This window comes from Cricetulus griseus, chromosome 5 (genome assembly GCF_003668045.3).
Source record: "Cricetulus griseus strain 17A/GY chromosome 5, alternate assembly CriGri-PICRH-1.0, whole genome shotgun sequence".
NCBI lineage: Eukaryota > Metazoa > Chordata > Mammalia > Rodentia > Cricetidae > Cricetulus > Cricetulus griseus.
In genome coordinates, this window is record NC_048598.1 from 118,309,430 (window position 1) to 118,323,182 (window position 13,753).

Below are 13,753 nucleotides of genomic sequence, written 5' to 3' on the forward strand. Positions count from 1 at the left end.
ACAGAAGTTACAGAGTTTGCACAGACTACCTTTCTGGTTGTCCAAAAGGTGTAAGGATTTACTTATTCACGCACTGAGCAAAATGTTCATTAACCCTGTACTATAGTTCTGAACTAGCTCTCAGAATCCACTGGTAGGTCAGACTATACATGGTCCCCAAAAGCAAACGACCCCAGTATTTAGTCCTTTCTGTTGAGTGTGCAAGTCCGTACCAATGTTAGTGCTATGAAGCCATCAGGTAGTTATTTCAACCAGTTTGAGGCTTCATCTTCTGAGCAGGGATGGAGGTGTTTCCCCAAAGACAGTTGGCATTTCTAATGTCAATCATCCTCAGGAGTTATTGAGGGATTTGGAAGGAGTGCTTTGGGTAGACAGGGAAGTAGCTGGCAGGAACTTGGAAGGTGACAGTGCTGTGGGGGAATCCTATGAACTTTGAGAAGCCTTTTAGAGACTCTGTCTTCTAGAACTTCAGTGCTCTCCTGTCTCCTGTGGATGGAGTGTGGCCTGGGCCGTGGTAAACTAGAAGAAGGGTTTGTGTCAAGGCTGTGATGGAAGTAAAGGAAAAGTGATGCTCTTCTTACATAGCCAGTTTGGGTGCCAGGACCATTAGTAAGGCCCCAGGGCAAGCTACTTTCCTGTGCTGCCCTTCCCTATCTTGGAAATCTCTTTCATGTTGTTATCACCACACATTAAGGAGCTCACTGGTCCCTTAGAAGCATTACAGTAATTCTAGAGATCACATTTAAGGATATTTACCCTTTAAGCAGCAAGTAATGAATCTAACAATTTTTTTACATTGCTTTTTATTTATATAGGCTCTCACAGTGTAACCCAGAACTTAAGGTGAGCCTCTCACCTCAGTGTGGTGATATATTATTTATGATTTACTAAAACTTGCCTGGGGGTACAGAAAGTAAAGCAGCTGGCCACTAGCTCTTACCTCTACCTCAGGCTGAAAGGGCTGTCTGGTTCTCATCGAGGCTGGAGAATAAATCTCACGTGAGACCCTTTGGTTCTTCCTTTTACACACCTCAAATCCTGGGATTAAAGGTGTTTGATCCCTAGTGCTGAGATCACCTTTCTATGAGCTGTTTCTCTTTTAGATTGGGCCAATTTATTCTCCAGCCACGCTGAGAACCGGACAGCCCATTCAGCCTGGGGTAGAGGTAAGAGCTAGTGGCCAGCTGCTTGGCTTTCTACACCCTCAGGCAAGCTTTAATAAATGATAAATAATATATCACCACAGCTCAGCCCTGGGATTGCTGGTGTACCAACAAGACCACTCTTAATTCAGGACTGGCAAAAGCAGTGGGCAAGGGGTGTTCTAGAGAGGCTTGAATGTTCTAGGGAGGCTTGAATGAGTTGAAGTGTTAATCATTACGGCAAGAGCAACAGCTCAAGTGTAATAGAACTGTCATTGAAATTAAAATGTGACTAGAGAGAGTTTGAGGTCCATCATGGCCACCAAGTCATTTTCATTACCACTAATGACCCGGAAGCTCCTCTTCCACCCAGGACTTGGGAGCAAAGGGTGGGGTTCAGTCTCCTTTCATTGTGGTTTGTTCATGTGCCAGTGACAGCAACCTTACCAGAGCATCCCAGACAAAGGTCGTGTTCTTTGAGACGATAAACTTTCTAAGCTAGAGCTTATTCAGCGTCTCCTGATGTCTCCCTGCTGAGCTATTATGTAACTATTATTTACAGAATGGTCAGCCATTATTAATGCTGCTTGAGGTCTTTGAATTGTCAGCTCCCTCAACTGTAATCTGAATTGTACATGGTGTTAAAATAACTTCAGAAATTAGAATTTGGTTTCCGCTGTGCTGTAGGACAATTTCCTCATTCTGAGAATAAAAAGGGTTGACTAAATGAAGGTATGTTAGAGTGAGCCAGGTATGGTGATGTATGCCTATAATTCCAGCACTTGAAAGATATAACCAGAAAGATCAGGAGTTCAGAGCCAAACTTGACCGCATTAGACCTATCTCAAAAATAAACACTTGAAAAATTGCTGCTGTTTTTAACCAAGGGAAAACTTTTTTTGGTTTTACAAGACAGGGTTTTTCAGTGTAAAAGCTTTGCCTGTCTTGGATTTTGCTTTGTAGACCAAGCTGCCCTCAAATTCACAGATATACACTGACTCTGCCTCCCAAGTGCTGGGATTAAAGGTGTACCCTACTCAAGGGAAAACTCTTAAAGCCAAGTCTTAAGAGGCAGTTCAGAAGGGCTGGAGAGATGGCTCAGCAATTAAAAGCACCTGAACCCAGGTTCAGGTTCCCAGCACTGGCATGGAGGCTAAAACCATGGTCTCTTAACTCCAGTTCCAAGGGACCCATCGCCCTCTTCTGGCCTCTCTGGGCACTGCATGCACATGTTGCATAGACATATGTTCCCCCCAAACATTCTAACACATAAAATAAACACACCAAAAGAAAAAAAGGAAAAAGAAAGAAAGAAAGAAAGAAAGAAAGAAAGAAAGAAAGAAAGAAAGAAAAAGGAGGAGGAGGAATTTCAGAGCTGGCAAGATATCTTCATGGGTAAAGGTGCTTGTCACCATGCCTGACAACCTGAGTTCAATCCCCAGGAACCACTGCTTCTGGAGTTTGTCCTGTGACCTCAAGTGCCATGGTGCGTGAATGCCTCCCACATATTAATAAATATAATTTTAAAACTTAATTTTAAATAAAGAGGCAGTTGAGCCTAATAGGTGGGCAAGCGTGGGAAGTGGCGACATGGTTTGCAGTGTGGAAGGTCATTTATTTCAGCCATTCTTCAACTCACTGGCTTTTAAGATAAGAGTAAACCTTCACATGATTTTGTGGGAATAGAAAGCTTAATTTACTGGTTATCTGTAATAACCAGCACTGACGAGCCTGAGGCAAGAAGATTACTGTGAGTTTGAGGCCACCCTGGGCTACCTAGCAAGATCCTATCTCAAACAATACAAAAAAAAAAAAAAAAAAGCAAAAATAGTTTTTATAGAACTGGTTCTCTGTTCAAAGGATTCCTTTCCCATGAAAACTGCTAAATGTAAGATGAGCACATAAATTTAAGACCACTCCCCTCAGAAAGCAGAAAAGAGAAGCATGAAGGTGTGGCCTTGCTCAAGCTGTTACACGCAGCTTTCAGCCCCCAGGGCAGATAGGTAGAAAATCTTAGCAATGCAATATGAACACACGTATCTGTCAAATATCCAGAACTAGCGTTTCCTTCTGTGTGATAAGGGAACAGACAGAGGTGTGTCTCCTTCCAGGACCTACCCATCTTGACAAACTGGTCTCCACAAATGCCTTCAAACACCTTCCAGAAACCATACGTAACCCTCTGAACAAAAGAGAGCAACAAGGTGGTCGCATTCAACTTAAATGCTTTTATTGACAATGTCTTGGAACAATAAGCAAACAATGCTTAAGTTTTTCATTCCTATTCACTTTTCACATGTCGAAAGACCTCAGGATAGAAAAAAATAAAATAAAAATATAAATATCTGAGAATCCATCTTAATAAATAAAGTGAAAACACAATAAAAACGTTTTCATGGAAAACTGTTAATGTCAGCACATTCAGATCACCTCAACAATGCATGATCAGTGACATCACGATGAAGATTGACGCTGAAGAGAAACTACAGTACATGGATATAGCTACTTAGTTCTATCTACTGGAAAATAAAGTTCTATTTTTTTCTTAGTTTAATATTGGTCATTTCTAATTGGGACACGCTATTGCCAGGAACACAGTAGGTATTGTTAAAATCAGCTGCACTAGATACAATCCGAAAATATCCAGCACCAGGTTAATTCCAATAATGAACCCGACAGATTAGTTAATGCTATGAGAAGACTAAGGAGAAGGAGAAAAGAGACAGACCCAGGCCTGGCTCTCATGCTACTAACTACCAACTCTCAGGTGTCACTAGGAACAATACACTCCATGCGGTTTTTGTTTTTTGTTTTTTGTTTTTTGCTACATCTCCGGAAGAGGTGAGGACTTGAGTCCAGAGGAGGATGCTTTCAAGTCCTGGAGGCCCACAGCCTGGTGTGTTTCACTCACAGATAAGGTCCTCCCCTAGGTCTACAGGAACCCTCGAGGGAAGACGTGTTTCTCCTCTCTGCAATGCACCAGCTCAGGCAGTGGCATTTCTAGACGCCGACTGCCTCCCCTTCCCTGACTGCTCACAGGGCCAGCAGTGTGGGTGAGCTGAGCGAGTCAGAGGAGGGCTCGTTGCTGCTGCTGCCCTTTCGGTGGGCAGCTGCACAGCTGGGGAAGGAGTCAGCCTCGGGGTAGGTGAAGACAAAGGAAGACGTGTAAGTTGTGCAGCTGGGAGTACAGGTGACCACCGGGGTACACAGGGGCTCCAGCTCTGTGACCATGGGCCCCATCCCCAGGGAGCTACTGTGCAGAGGCTCCCAGTCTGCTGCGTAGAAGGAACCGGATAGGTCCATGTCTGGCACAGATCTGGCCGTCGTCTCAGAGCCACTGGGCCTGGATGATGGTGGGAACAAGAAGTCATCAAAGGGCTCAGCCTTCAGCTCCATATTGCTGATGCTCTTGACTGGCTCCAGTGATGTCTTGGGCTCAGCGTCATTGAGAAGAGGCAGTGAGAAGGCCTCCTCGGACTCTGGGGTAGTGGCCTCAGGCAGACCCCCAGTCAAATCCAGGGAAGCCACAGACATCTCTTCTGGGAAGCCCAGGTCATCCGGGATCTTGCAAGCAGGTCGGTGGGCTGCCAAAATGAACTCCAGTTTCTCCTTCTCTTTGAGCAGATTGGCAATCTCAGTCTGCAATGCAGACTTCTCGTCTTCAAGTTGGTCTGTCTCCTGCACAAGGAAAGATGAAGAAAAGCATAAGACAAGGTCTCGCTCAAGGACCCTGATCCCTTAGTCCCAAACTCCAACTTTGAAGTTTGAGAAGTAGCCATCAGGCTCTACCTACCGCTTGGAGAGTATCAGTCAGTTCCCTCCTCCGATTCCGGCATTTGGCTGCAGCCATCTTATTCCTTTCCCTTCGGATTCTCCGTTTCTCTTCCTCTTCAGGAGATAACTAGAATAACAATAATAAAAAAAGGACCAACATTAAATAAGGTTGTCTGGTGTCACTTCCATTCAGCCACCCCAATGAAACTGGCTCCTACAGCACCCGCACCTCTAGGAGAAGCAGTTTTTCTAACCTGCAGTTGGCAGACTGAGTGCGATTTGCATATAAAGTAAGATCTTTAGCAAGGGAACGATGAAGCTCCCAGACTAAAGAATGAGGTAGGAAGCTGTTTGGGAACCTGTCTAGAGAACTTCTTGGGGCCAAGGGTCAGAATCTAACAAGGGAGGGAAAGGGCTTGGAGCCATGGCTCCAGATCGGGAAGTGCAGTAAGTTGCATCAGGGGTTTCCCTCTCTGAGGTGTGTCACCCCCCAGCTCCCGCCCCGCGCTCCTCCCCCCCCACTGCCTCTCAACCCCAGGTCCAGAATCGCTGCTCACCTGCTCTACTTTGCTTCTTCTGCTGATGCTCTGCGCTCTGCCGCCTGACACGGTCTTCACCATTGCGGCCCTGGAGTAAGCCCCAGCCGAAGGGGTGGGGACTCCGTAGGGATGGGGCGCTCTGGTCTGCGATGGGGCCACGGAGGAGACCAGGGTGGGCTGCACCAGCCACTGTAGGTCTGGGCTGGTGGAGATGGCTGTCACGGTGGGGATAAAGTTGGCACTGGAGCCGGACAGATCTGCGCAGAAGTCCTGAAACAAAACACAAAGAAGAAACTGGAGGTGAGCGAGTATGTTCCAGACACCGGTGGAGCCAGTGGCCTTAGTGTCGCATGCAGCAGGGAGAGAGAGAAACAAACATTCGGGTCACAGACTGCTTGTGTCTTCCTGTATGCATCTCATCCGAGATAAAAGCTCTCCCATTTTCCTCCCGTGAATTCTGCAGCGCAGCTTTTCTCCTCCATCCCACTGCTGCTGCGTTCCCGTTATCCCTTCAGCATCACTCGCTTGAAAGGGGGTTTGTTATAAATATCCCTGACGTCTGCGCTGACGCAGGCGCCGCTCCGGAGTCTCCAGAATGAACTCGCTTTTTATCAATGAAACTGCCTTACACACCCGCCCGCAGCACCCTCCTCCCTCCTCCCTGCTCTAGGCTGCCCCGGGAGGGGGGATTGCCGCTGTTTGCCGCCTCCCAGGCTCTAGTTAGCGAGTCTTTGCTTGAGACTCGTTGGCCCCGGCTGATCTCAGAGACAAGTCACCGAGAGAAGACCGCAGGCCACTCCAAATAAACCTGCGGCGCGGGAAGGGGGCACCGAGTCTTACTATGACAAGAGTGCGTGCCCTCAGACAAGTCCTGGATTCCCAGGCTAGGGCTGCTCTGACCACCAGTCTCCATCCCAAGCTAAAAAGGAAGAGCCTCCTCCCCAACTGGCATCCCCGAGTGTCCCACCCCGGTGTCCCCTCTTGTGAGACCCTCAGCGCGGACCCGGCGGCTGCACCAAGGCAAACTCACCTGTGCGTTGACAGGGGAGCCCATGCTGGAGAAGGAGTCGGCTGGGGAATGATAGTAGGACAGGCTGTCCCCGGCCGGGGAAGCGCTGCTGCAGCGGGAGGATGACGCCTCGTAGTCGGCGTTGAACCCGGAGAACATCATGGTCGAGATTTAGGGACGGAAAGTCCGGCGAGGGGTTCAGGGGCGCGAGCTGCGGAGTAGAGCTGGTGGGAGCGCGGTCACTGCTCGTTCGCGCCGAGCCGCCGGCTCTATCCAGTCTTCTCAGTCGCTCGCTGCAGTCGCGGTTGGAGTAGTAGGCGCCTCCGCCGGCGCCTTTATAGAAAGCGCTTGTGAATGAACACAACACGTCACTGGGCGGAACTGTGACAGCGGAGGGGAGCCGCGCGCCCCAGCGCCCTCTGCGGTCGCCCTGCCGTCAACTCCTCGCCCCAGGTCCCCGGCCTCCGTCTTGACACGTAATATTCACCTATCTGTGTTCACAATAAGGGTCTTTGGGGGTCTCCTGAACTCCCCGCGTGTAGGATTTTGGGGATCGTCCCCCCATGTCTACAAGGACGGGCCGTGGAAACCTGCTGACGCAGATGTCCTAATATGGACATCCTGTGTAAAGGAGGGAGGGATTGACGGGAACTGCTTGCCGGCTGCAGCCAACTCTGAGGGTGCAGCGCGGGGGGAGCGGGGGCCGCGGCCGGGGGAGGGGATGGGAGGCGGGAAAGGCAGAGAAGGCGAGCGAACATTCGCACCTGATTCAATGTGGACAGTGTTCCCAGGGTCAGGGCATGAGACGGGGGTCGCCTCCTTCCCATTGTCCAGGAATCTGGGACATTTCTGAATGTGATACTAGGAGAAACAGGTACGCTGCCAAAAAGGCTTTGAAGCCTCTGTTCCCAAAGGAAAACTTGCCCACCGCAAAATCAGTGCAAAAAAAAAAAAATGTTATCAGTTTCTCAGTCCCTCGCTCCAGCCCCTGGCCTCGAGTAACCCCAGGACTGAGGTTGGAAGCAGCAAGTAAAGAATTCTAAGTAAGTGTACAATAACCTACTTTACCTATGATACTGAGTTCATTCATTCATTCATCCGTGTTTTGAAGGAAGAACGCACCCCCCACGCCCAGCTCCAAGCCACTTGGGGCTATCAGGGTGACTCTCAGTCCCCAGAGACACTGACGGGTAGACACTGTGCAAAACCTCCCTGCCAAGGATGCCTGAAGAGGTCGTTTGCTTGATTTTGAGCTAGGGCCGGAGAGTGGTGGGAGGGGGCGGTTGTTAGTGAGCAAGGGGCAGCTCCGGGTTACAAAGTGAGGTGAGCTCTGGGGTAGAACGCAAGTCCGTGCTGGGGAGGCGTAGTGGGGGGGGGGGCGAATCCAAGCATGAAACTGCGCTTTCAGGGAGCAGGCAGCGGGTGATTTTCCAGTTCGGACTTGGAGGGAAGGGGGGCCAGAGCGGACTGGAAGCACCGTGCCCAGCTGGCAGTAGGGGAGATTTTGGCTTCTGGGACCCGAGCCCGGCTCTGAGTCTTGGAAGAAGGAACTTTGGGGAGGCCAGGTGCTTCAGTGTAGAACATACCCCTACATGCCCTCAGCCTCCCGTGCTTCTCTAAAGGACAAGCCGGGTTAGGCTGACTGGGCTTGCTGGCCCCAGAGCCCGTCACCCCTGGGGTATGAAACCGCAAATCCTCGCAGAACTCAGGTGTCCATTCGTCTCCATTCTACGGCTTCCCGGAGTCAAGCCCACCGGGGGGCATTGCAAGAAGGGCTAGAGAGGATTAGGGCAGTGGATGGGTCTTTAGGGGCGCAAGGGGCGCTGAACCGCAAACCTGCCTCGGGCCGCCGCACCCGGGAGCCAGGCGATCTGGCTATAGATAGTAACAGCGAAGCGGCTGTTTACAGCAACACAGCGCCGCCAGGGCCGTCTCCAGGCGACGCGGCGCGGCCATCCAGGCCACCCGCCCTCCCTGCTCCCCAAGGCCCGCGGCCTCCCTGGCCCGGCTGCGGCTGCTCCCGCCGCCTGACATCACCCTCGGGTCCGGGGGCTGATCCCGGCTGGCTCCTGGCTGTGCGCTAGCCTCCATTCTTAGAGATCCAAACCCTGCGGGAGCGGGGAGGGCAGGGAGGCGGGGATTCGTGGAAATAGGCCACTTGCTATTTTTGCATTCCCTGTCACAAGCAGAGGTGAAAACAGAATTTCATCATTGTATGTCATTGGTTTATGTTGGTGGGAATTTAGGCACCTATTTTTTCTCTCACTCGAAAGAGGGGGAGGGGAAAGGGAACGACGCGATACACAAACACACAGGCTCAATCTTGATGTCGTCGCTTTCAGCTCTCTGAATTCTAACGTCTGTCATGTGTGCTTCCACTGCCCTTTACTATGAGAGAGAGAGAGAAGAGAGAGAGAGAGAGAGAGAGAGAGAGAGAGAGAGAGAGAGAGAGAGAGAGAGAGAGAGATTATGCAGACATCTTATTAGGTCTGTCTTTCAGACCTTCAAAGTAGGTCAAGCTTTGAATTCCTGGGTCTGTCTGGCCTTGCCTTCCCCTCGGAACTGCATCTCAGGGACTCGTCGATAAAACCTAGAGGGATTTGATTTACTCCCTCTTCAGGTTTGAGGCAGCTCTGGCCAACACTGTCAAGATTTTATATCCAGGATTTATTTCATACATCACTTACTCCTCCTTTAGCAATTAAAAAAAAAAGAGGTCTTTAGGTTAGCCTTTCTCCTCTGAATAACTTAGCTACCCACCCCCCTCGTCACCACTGTGTTGAAAAATCTGTCCTCTGAAAAGGACAAGCTAAAAACTAGAGAGATGGTTTGCTGGTTAAGAGCACTGGCTGCTTTTCCAGAGGACCCAGGTTCAATCCCAATGCCCTCTTCTTGACTCCCTGGGCATCAGGCACACATATGTTGCAGATACATACATGCAGACAAAACTCCTATACATATAAAATAATAAATACTTTTAAAAGGACATACCATCTATTAATATCTTCTCTCATATTTATTTAACAAAGACTATTGAGGGATTGGGGTAGACTCTAAACTGTAATAAATGGCATGGACTAGACCAGGCTTAGTGACCCACGCCTTTGATCACAGCACTCAGGAGGTAGAGGCAGGCGGATCTCTGTAAGTTCGAGGCCAGCCTGGTCTACAGAGTGAGTTCCAGGATAGGCTCCAAAGCTACACAGAGAAACCTTGTCTTGAAAAACCAATATAAATGTGTGCGTATGTGTTGATATATATATTTAGATATATGCATATATATATATATATATATATATATATATCTGCTTATAAACTAAGGTGGACCTACCCTTCCTTCACACAGAGTCAAGGCTCCCAGAGAAGACAAATAAAGCAATAGAGTATTGTGGAGCTGTAGCAAGTGACTTGACAGATCTAAGAATGTAAGGGGCCCAAAAAGGGTTTGGTGACTGAACTCAGAGGAAGTGACTGCAATCAGGAGGTGGGGCCTAGATCATCTGTCCTCTAGGTAATGACATGACCAGGATTGCAAAGGGGGAGAATACCATATAGGGTTCAAGCCCTCTACTCAAACCCTCCCATCTCCTCCCCCACTAACAACCAGTGATCATTCTATAAGATAAAGGATGTCAACTTGCTCATGGCATCCATCATTAGCATAAAATTCACATATTAAGAAATTGGACAGGCTGTGGGTGTGGCTCGGTGGCACAATGACTACCTGGCCCTGAGTTTAATCCCACCATCCACAAAACCCAAGAGCAAGCAGAAAAAGGAAATCATGTTAGATGTGTCGCATGGGTGTTTATAGCAGCATTTATCACAGCAGCCAGAACATAGAAACAGCTGTGTCCATCAACAGAGAAATCAGTTTTTTAAAATATGGCATATGTATGTATACAGTGAAATAGTATTTTCACTCTTTTCAAAAGTAGAGGGAATCTCATTTGTAACAGTGTGGAGAAACTACGGGACATCATTCTAGGTGAGATAAGCCAGACACCAAGAGACAAATACCACATGATCTCACTTACATTTGAAATCTCAGGGTGTGGAACTCTTGGAAGTAAAAAGAAGAAAACAGGACACCATTGACTAGAAGACTAGAAGGAGAAGGAAAGTTGGTCAATAGTACCAAGATACAATTAGACAGGAAGAATAGGTTGTGGTCTTCTATGATTTAGATCACACACACACACACACACACACACACACACACACACACACACACACACTTTCATGTTTTGAGACAGGACCTCAAAGCTGGCTGAAACTCAGTATGTAGCTGAGGATGACCTTGAACTTCTGACCTCCTGCCTTCACCTCCCAAGGGCCAGGATTACAGATGTATGCCAGTAAACCTTGCTAATAACATATATTTCAAAATATCTATAAAAAGAAGAGAGGGTTTTAAATTCTTTTATCCACAAAGAAATTATAAGCATTTAAGATAATGGACATACTAGTTACTCTGGTTTGATCATTACAAAATGTATACATGGATTAAAATATCCCCCACAAATCTATACAATCATCTGCCAATTAAAAGTACAGTTTTTTTTTTTAAATGGAGCTCACACAATGTAGCCTAAAAATAAAGACAAATCGGTACCTGCATGTGAACTTATCTTTGCCATTTGCAAAGGTCAGAGCAACTTTGATACAGGTGTGTGTGTGTGTGTTCCAGAGAGCATTGCACTGCCTCCCAGTGGGGCAGGGATTCCATGGTCTAGACAAGTCTGAGCAAGAGGCACCAGAACCTTGGCAATGAATGATTATCTGTTTGCTGAGTTCCTCTCACTGGAAATCAAAAGTCAAAAGGCTACAGAATCTCTGGTCTGATTTTAACCCAAATTAAAAACAAATTCAAAGTGGTTGTTGTAGCTCCTGCCTGCAATCCCAGCACTCAGCATGCTCAGGAAGGAGGATGGATTTGAATCGGAGCTATCCCGGGAGTTCCAGGCTGCCCTTGGTTACAAAATGAGACTGGCCTTGTCTTGTAAAAACAAAACAAATACAAACAACCAAACCAAAAAGAGGAGCTGGGGAGTCAGGTATGGTAACACACACCTGTAAGACTTGTACGTAGGTGGTGAATGTAGAAGGATCAGAAGTTCAGAATCATTCTTGGCTACACAGGGAGTTGGAGCTATCTTGAGCTAAAGGAAGAAATGGAAGGAAGGGAGGGAGGGAGGGAGGAAGAAGGAGGAGAGGAGGAAAGAAGGGAAATTTATCTTTTTTTTTTCTCAGCAGATTTTTCTTATGCCATGCTGGCTTTTCTGAATTTGCTCTGTTGCATGGTGGGACAGCAGAGAAACCTGACCAGCGTCAAGACATTCGGTAACTTTGTGAAGTTGGGTGTGCATGGTTTAGCCTGTGTTATTGCAACATTAAGTGAAAGGCTGCTGTCTGCGCCGCCTACGTACGTAAGTGCTGCCGCACATGCCCTGTCCCCAGCGTGCAGAAGTAGTTATTTATTTAGGGAAGTGTGGTCTGGTGGTGAAGGGCTGTGGTCAGAGCACGAGACTGGTAGTCAGGAAGATGTGCACACCAGAATCAACTCTTCGGGTGACTTACAAAAGCCATTTCTTAGACTTCTTTGGATATTTTTATGCATTACTTTTTTTTTCCTTTTTTGAGACAAGGCTACATAGTAAGTTCAAGGGCAGATTGGATTACGAGAGACCCTGTCTCAAAAAGCCCAAGGGGAAGAGGGAAGGGCAAGACTGTTGTTCTTGGGTATGGATAGTTAAAAGCTGAGAGAGAGGGAATAAATACCATGCATGAGCTATCTTCAGCTGGTGCAGACTATGTGTGACATGCCAGTGGTTCATGGGGGGTAAAGGATCAAAGGACTCACTCTGTTATGGCCCCCTGAGAAGGACCGCAGTGCTGGTACATAGACACCATACTGTCTCCAATGACAATAAGTGTTCTGAATGTCTGGATCCAACAAGAAGTGTGTCACATCCCTGTGGGACTCACAGGCATGTGAGCTCAACACAGGGTCTTAGGGATCAAGGCTACTCATGGTGTGCCTCTGCTTGTGAACAAAGCAGTTATCCTTATTTAGGAGAGCACAAGCACGGATTTGCCACTAGCACCACCCCACGCACCCGCCACCGCTGAGACTAATTAGCGCAAGTGATTTAGCCTCTTTGGGAAGAATTCTGTTTTCATTCTGAACAAGTCTTGGCTTTCTGACAAGAGATGATGCTTCAATGGGAACCCCAGCCTGCTGCTAATGTGAGTGCTTAAACAAGGCTGTGTGAGCCCAGAACACTACCCATCTGGAGCTGAGGGAACGGGGCTGAGGGTGCTGAAGACCAACTCCTTCAGCCCAAGCCTGCTACGCCTTTCACCACCACCATCAGCAGAATCACACATCGGTCTGTCTGCCATGCTGAGTCTTGCTTCAGAAACAAGAACACATTATCAGACAAAGGAGGTCTTCTTCAGGCTGTCAGCTGCTGAGTGTCCTGAGTTGACCTTCTGTGGCTCTGGTCAGCTTAGCTGCTGGGATTCCAATGGTACCTCCCATAAGACGTCACTAAACCTATAGGACAGCAACACGCCCTGAGAAACCTCAACTTCAGGGCTCCCATCCAACGAGAAAATCTCACCATCACCAAGGGCAGGGCAAAGGGCGGCTAGAAAGCGATGGTGCATGACGTGCTTCAAGGTGTTGAGACATCTTATCCATCGTCTTACTTAACCGAACCTGAAAGCATTGATTATTGTAGAGCCATAGAAATCTTTGTTTCCCAACTTGGAAAAATCCAAGCCAGTATATGGGAATGCAGCATGAGGCTGCCTCCTGACATGTACAGCAGAGTATCAGCTTAGATGTGGCAACTTTTTCGTCTTAGAGTTTGATTCTGTCCTCTAAGAAAACTTCCAGCTCCAGTTACTGCTAGCTGAGGTCTGACCTTCCTTTGCTGTCATTTTACCTGCTGGGTTAGAGTTAGAGGATCGCTGGTGAAATTCTGAAAAGTGACTCACCAAAGAATTTCACCTTCAAGGCAGGGGGCCTTGCTTGCCTAGCATGCAAAAGGCCATGGGTTCAAACCTAACACCAGAGCCAATATTTTACCTTTAGACTCTGGGCTCCCCTGGGCTGTGAAGTCATCAGTTAAGACAAGGGCAGATGGAGACAGATCACCCTGTGGCAGTTTCTACTTCCTCATTTCAGGGTTCTGAATTAAATCAGGAATCCAAACAGATCTGCTGTCCCACCCACCCTGCTTAAAATTCAATTTTAAAAATCAAACACACAAGCAAAATGA

The 13,753-nt window shown here is 48.0% G+C and overlaps 1 protein-coding gene across 1 annotated transcript; it reads right to left on the reverse strand.

The window, feature by feature from the left end:
- Nucleotides 1–4,175: 4,175 nt before the first annotated feature.
- Fos (Fos proto-oncogene, AP-1 transcription factor subunit) lies at nucleotides 4,176–6,626 on the reverse strand. Its single transcript, NM_001246683.1, is given in 4 exon segments — nucleotides 4,176–4,820; nucleotides 4,936–5,043; nucleotides 5,474–5,725; nucleotides 6,486–6,626. Coding segments are annotated over 4 exon segments (1,146 nt in total).
- Nucleotides 6,627–13,753: the final 7,127 nt, after the last annotated feature.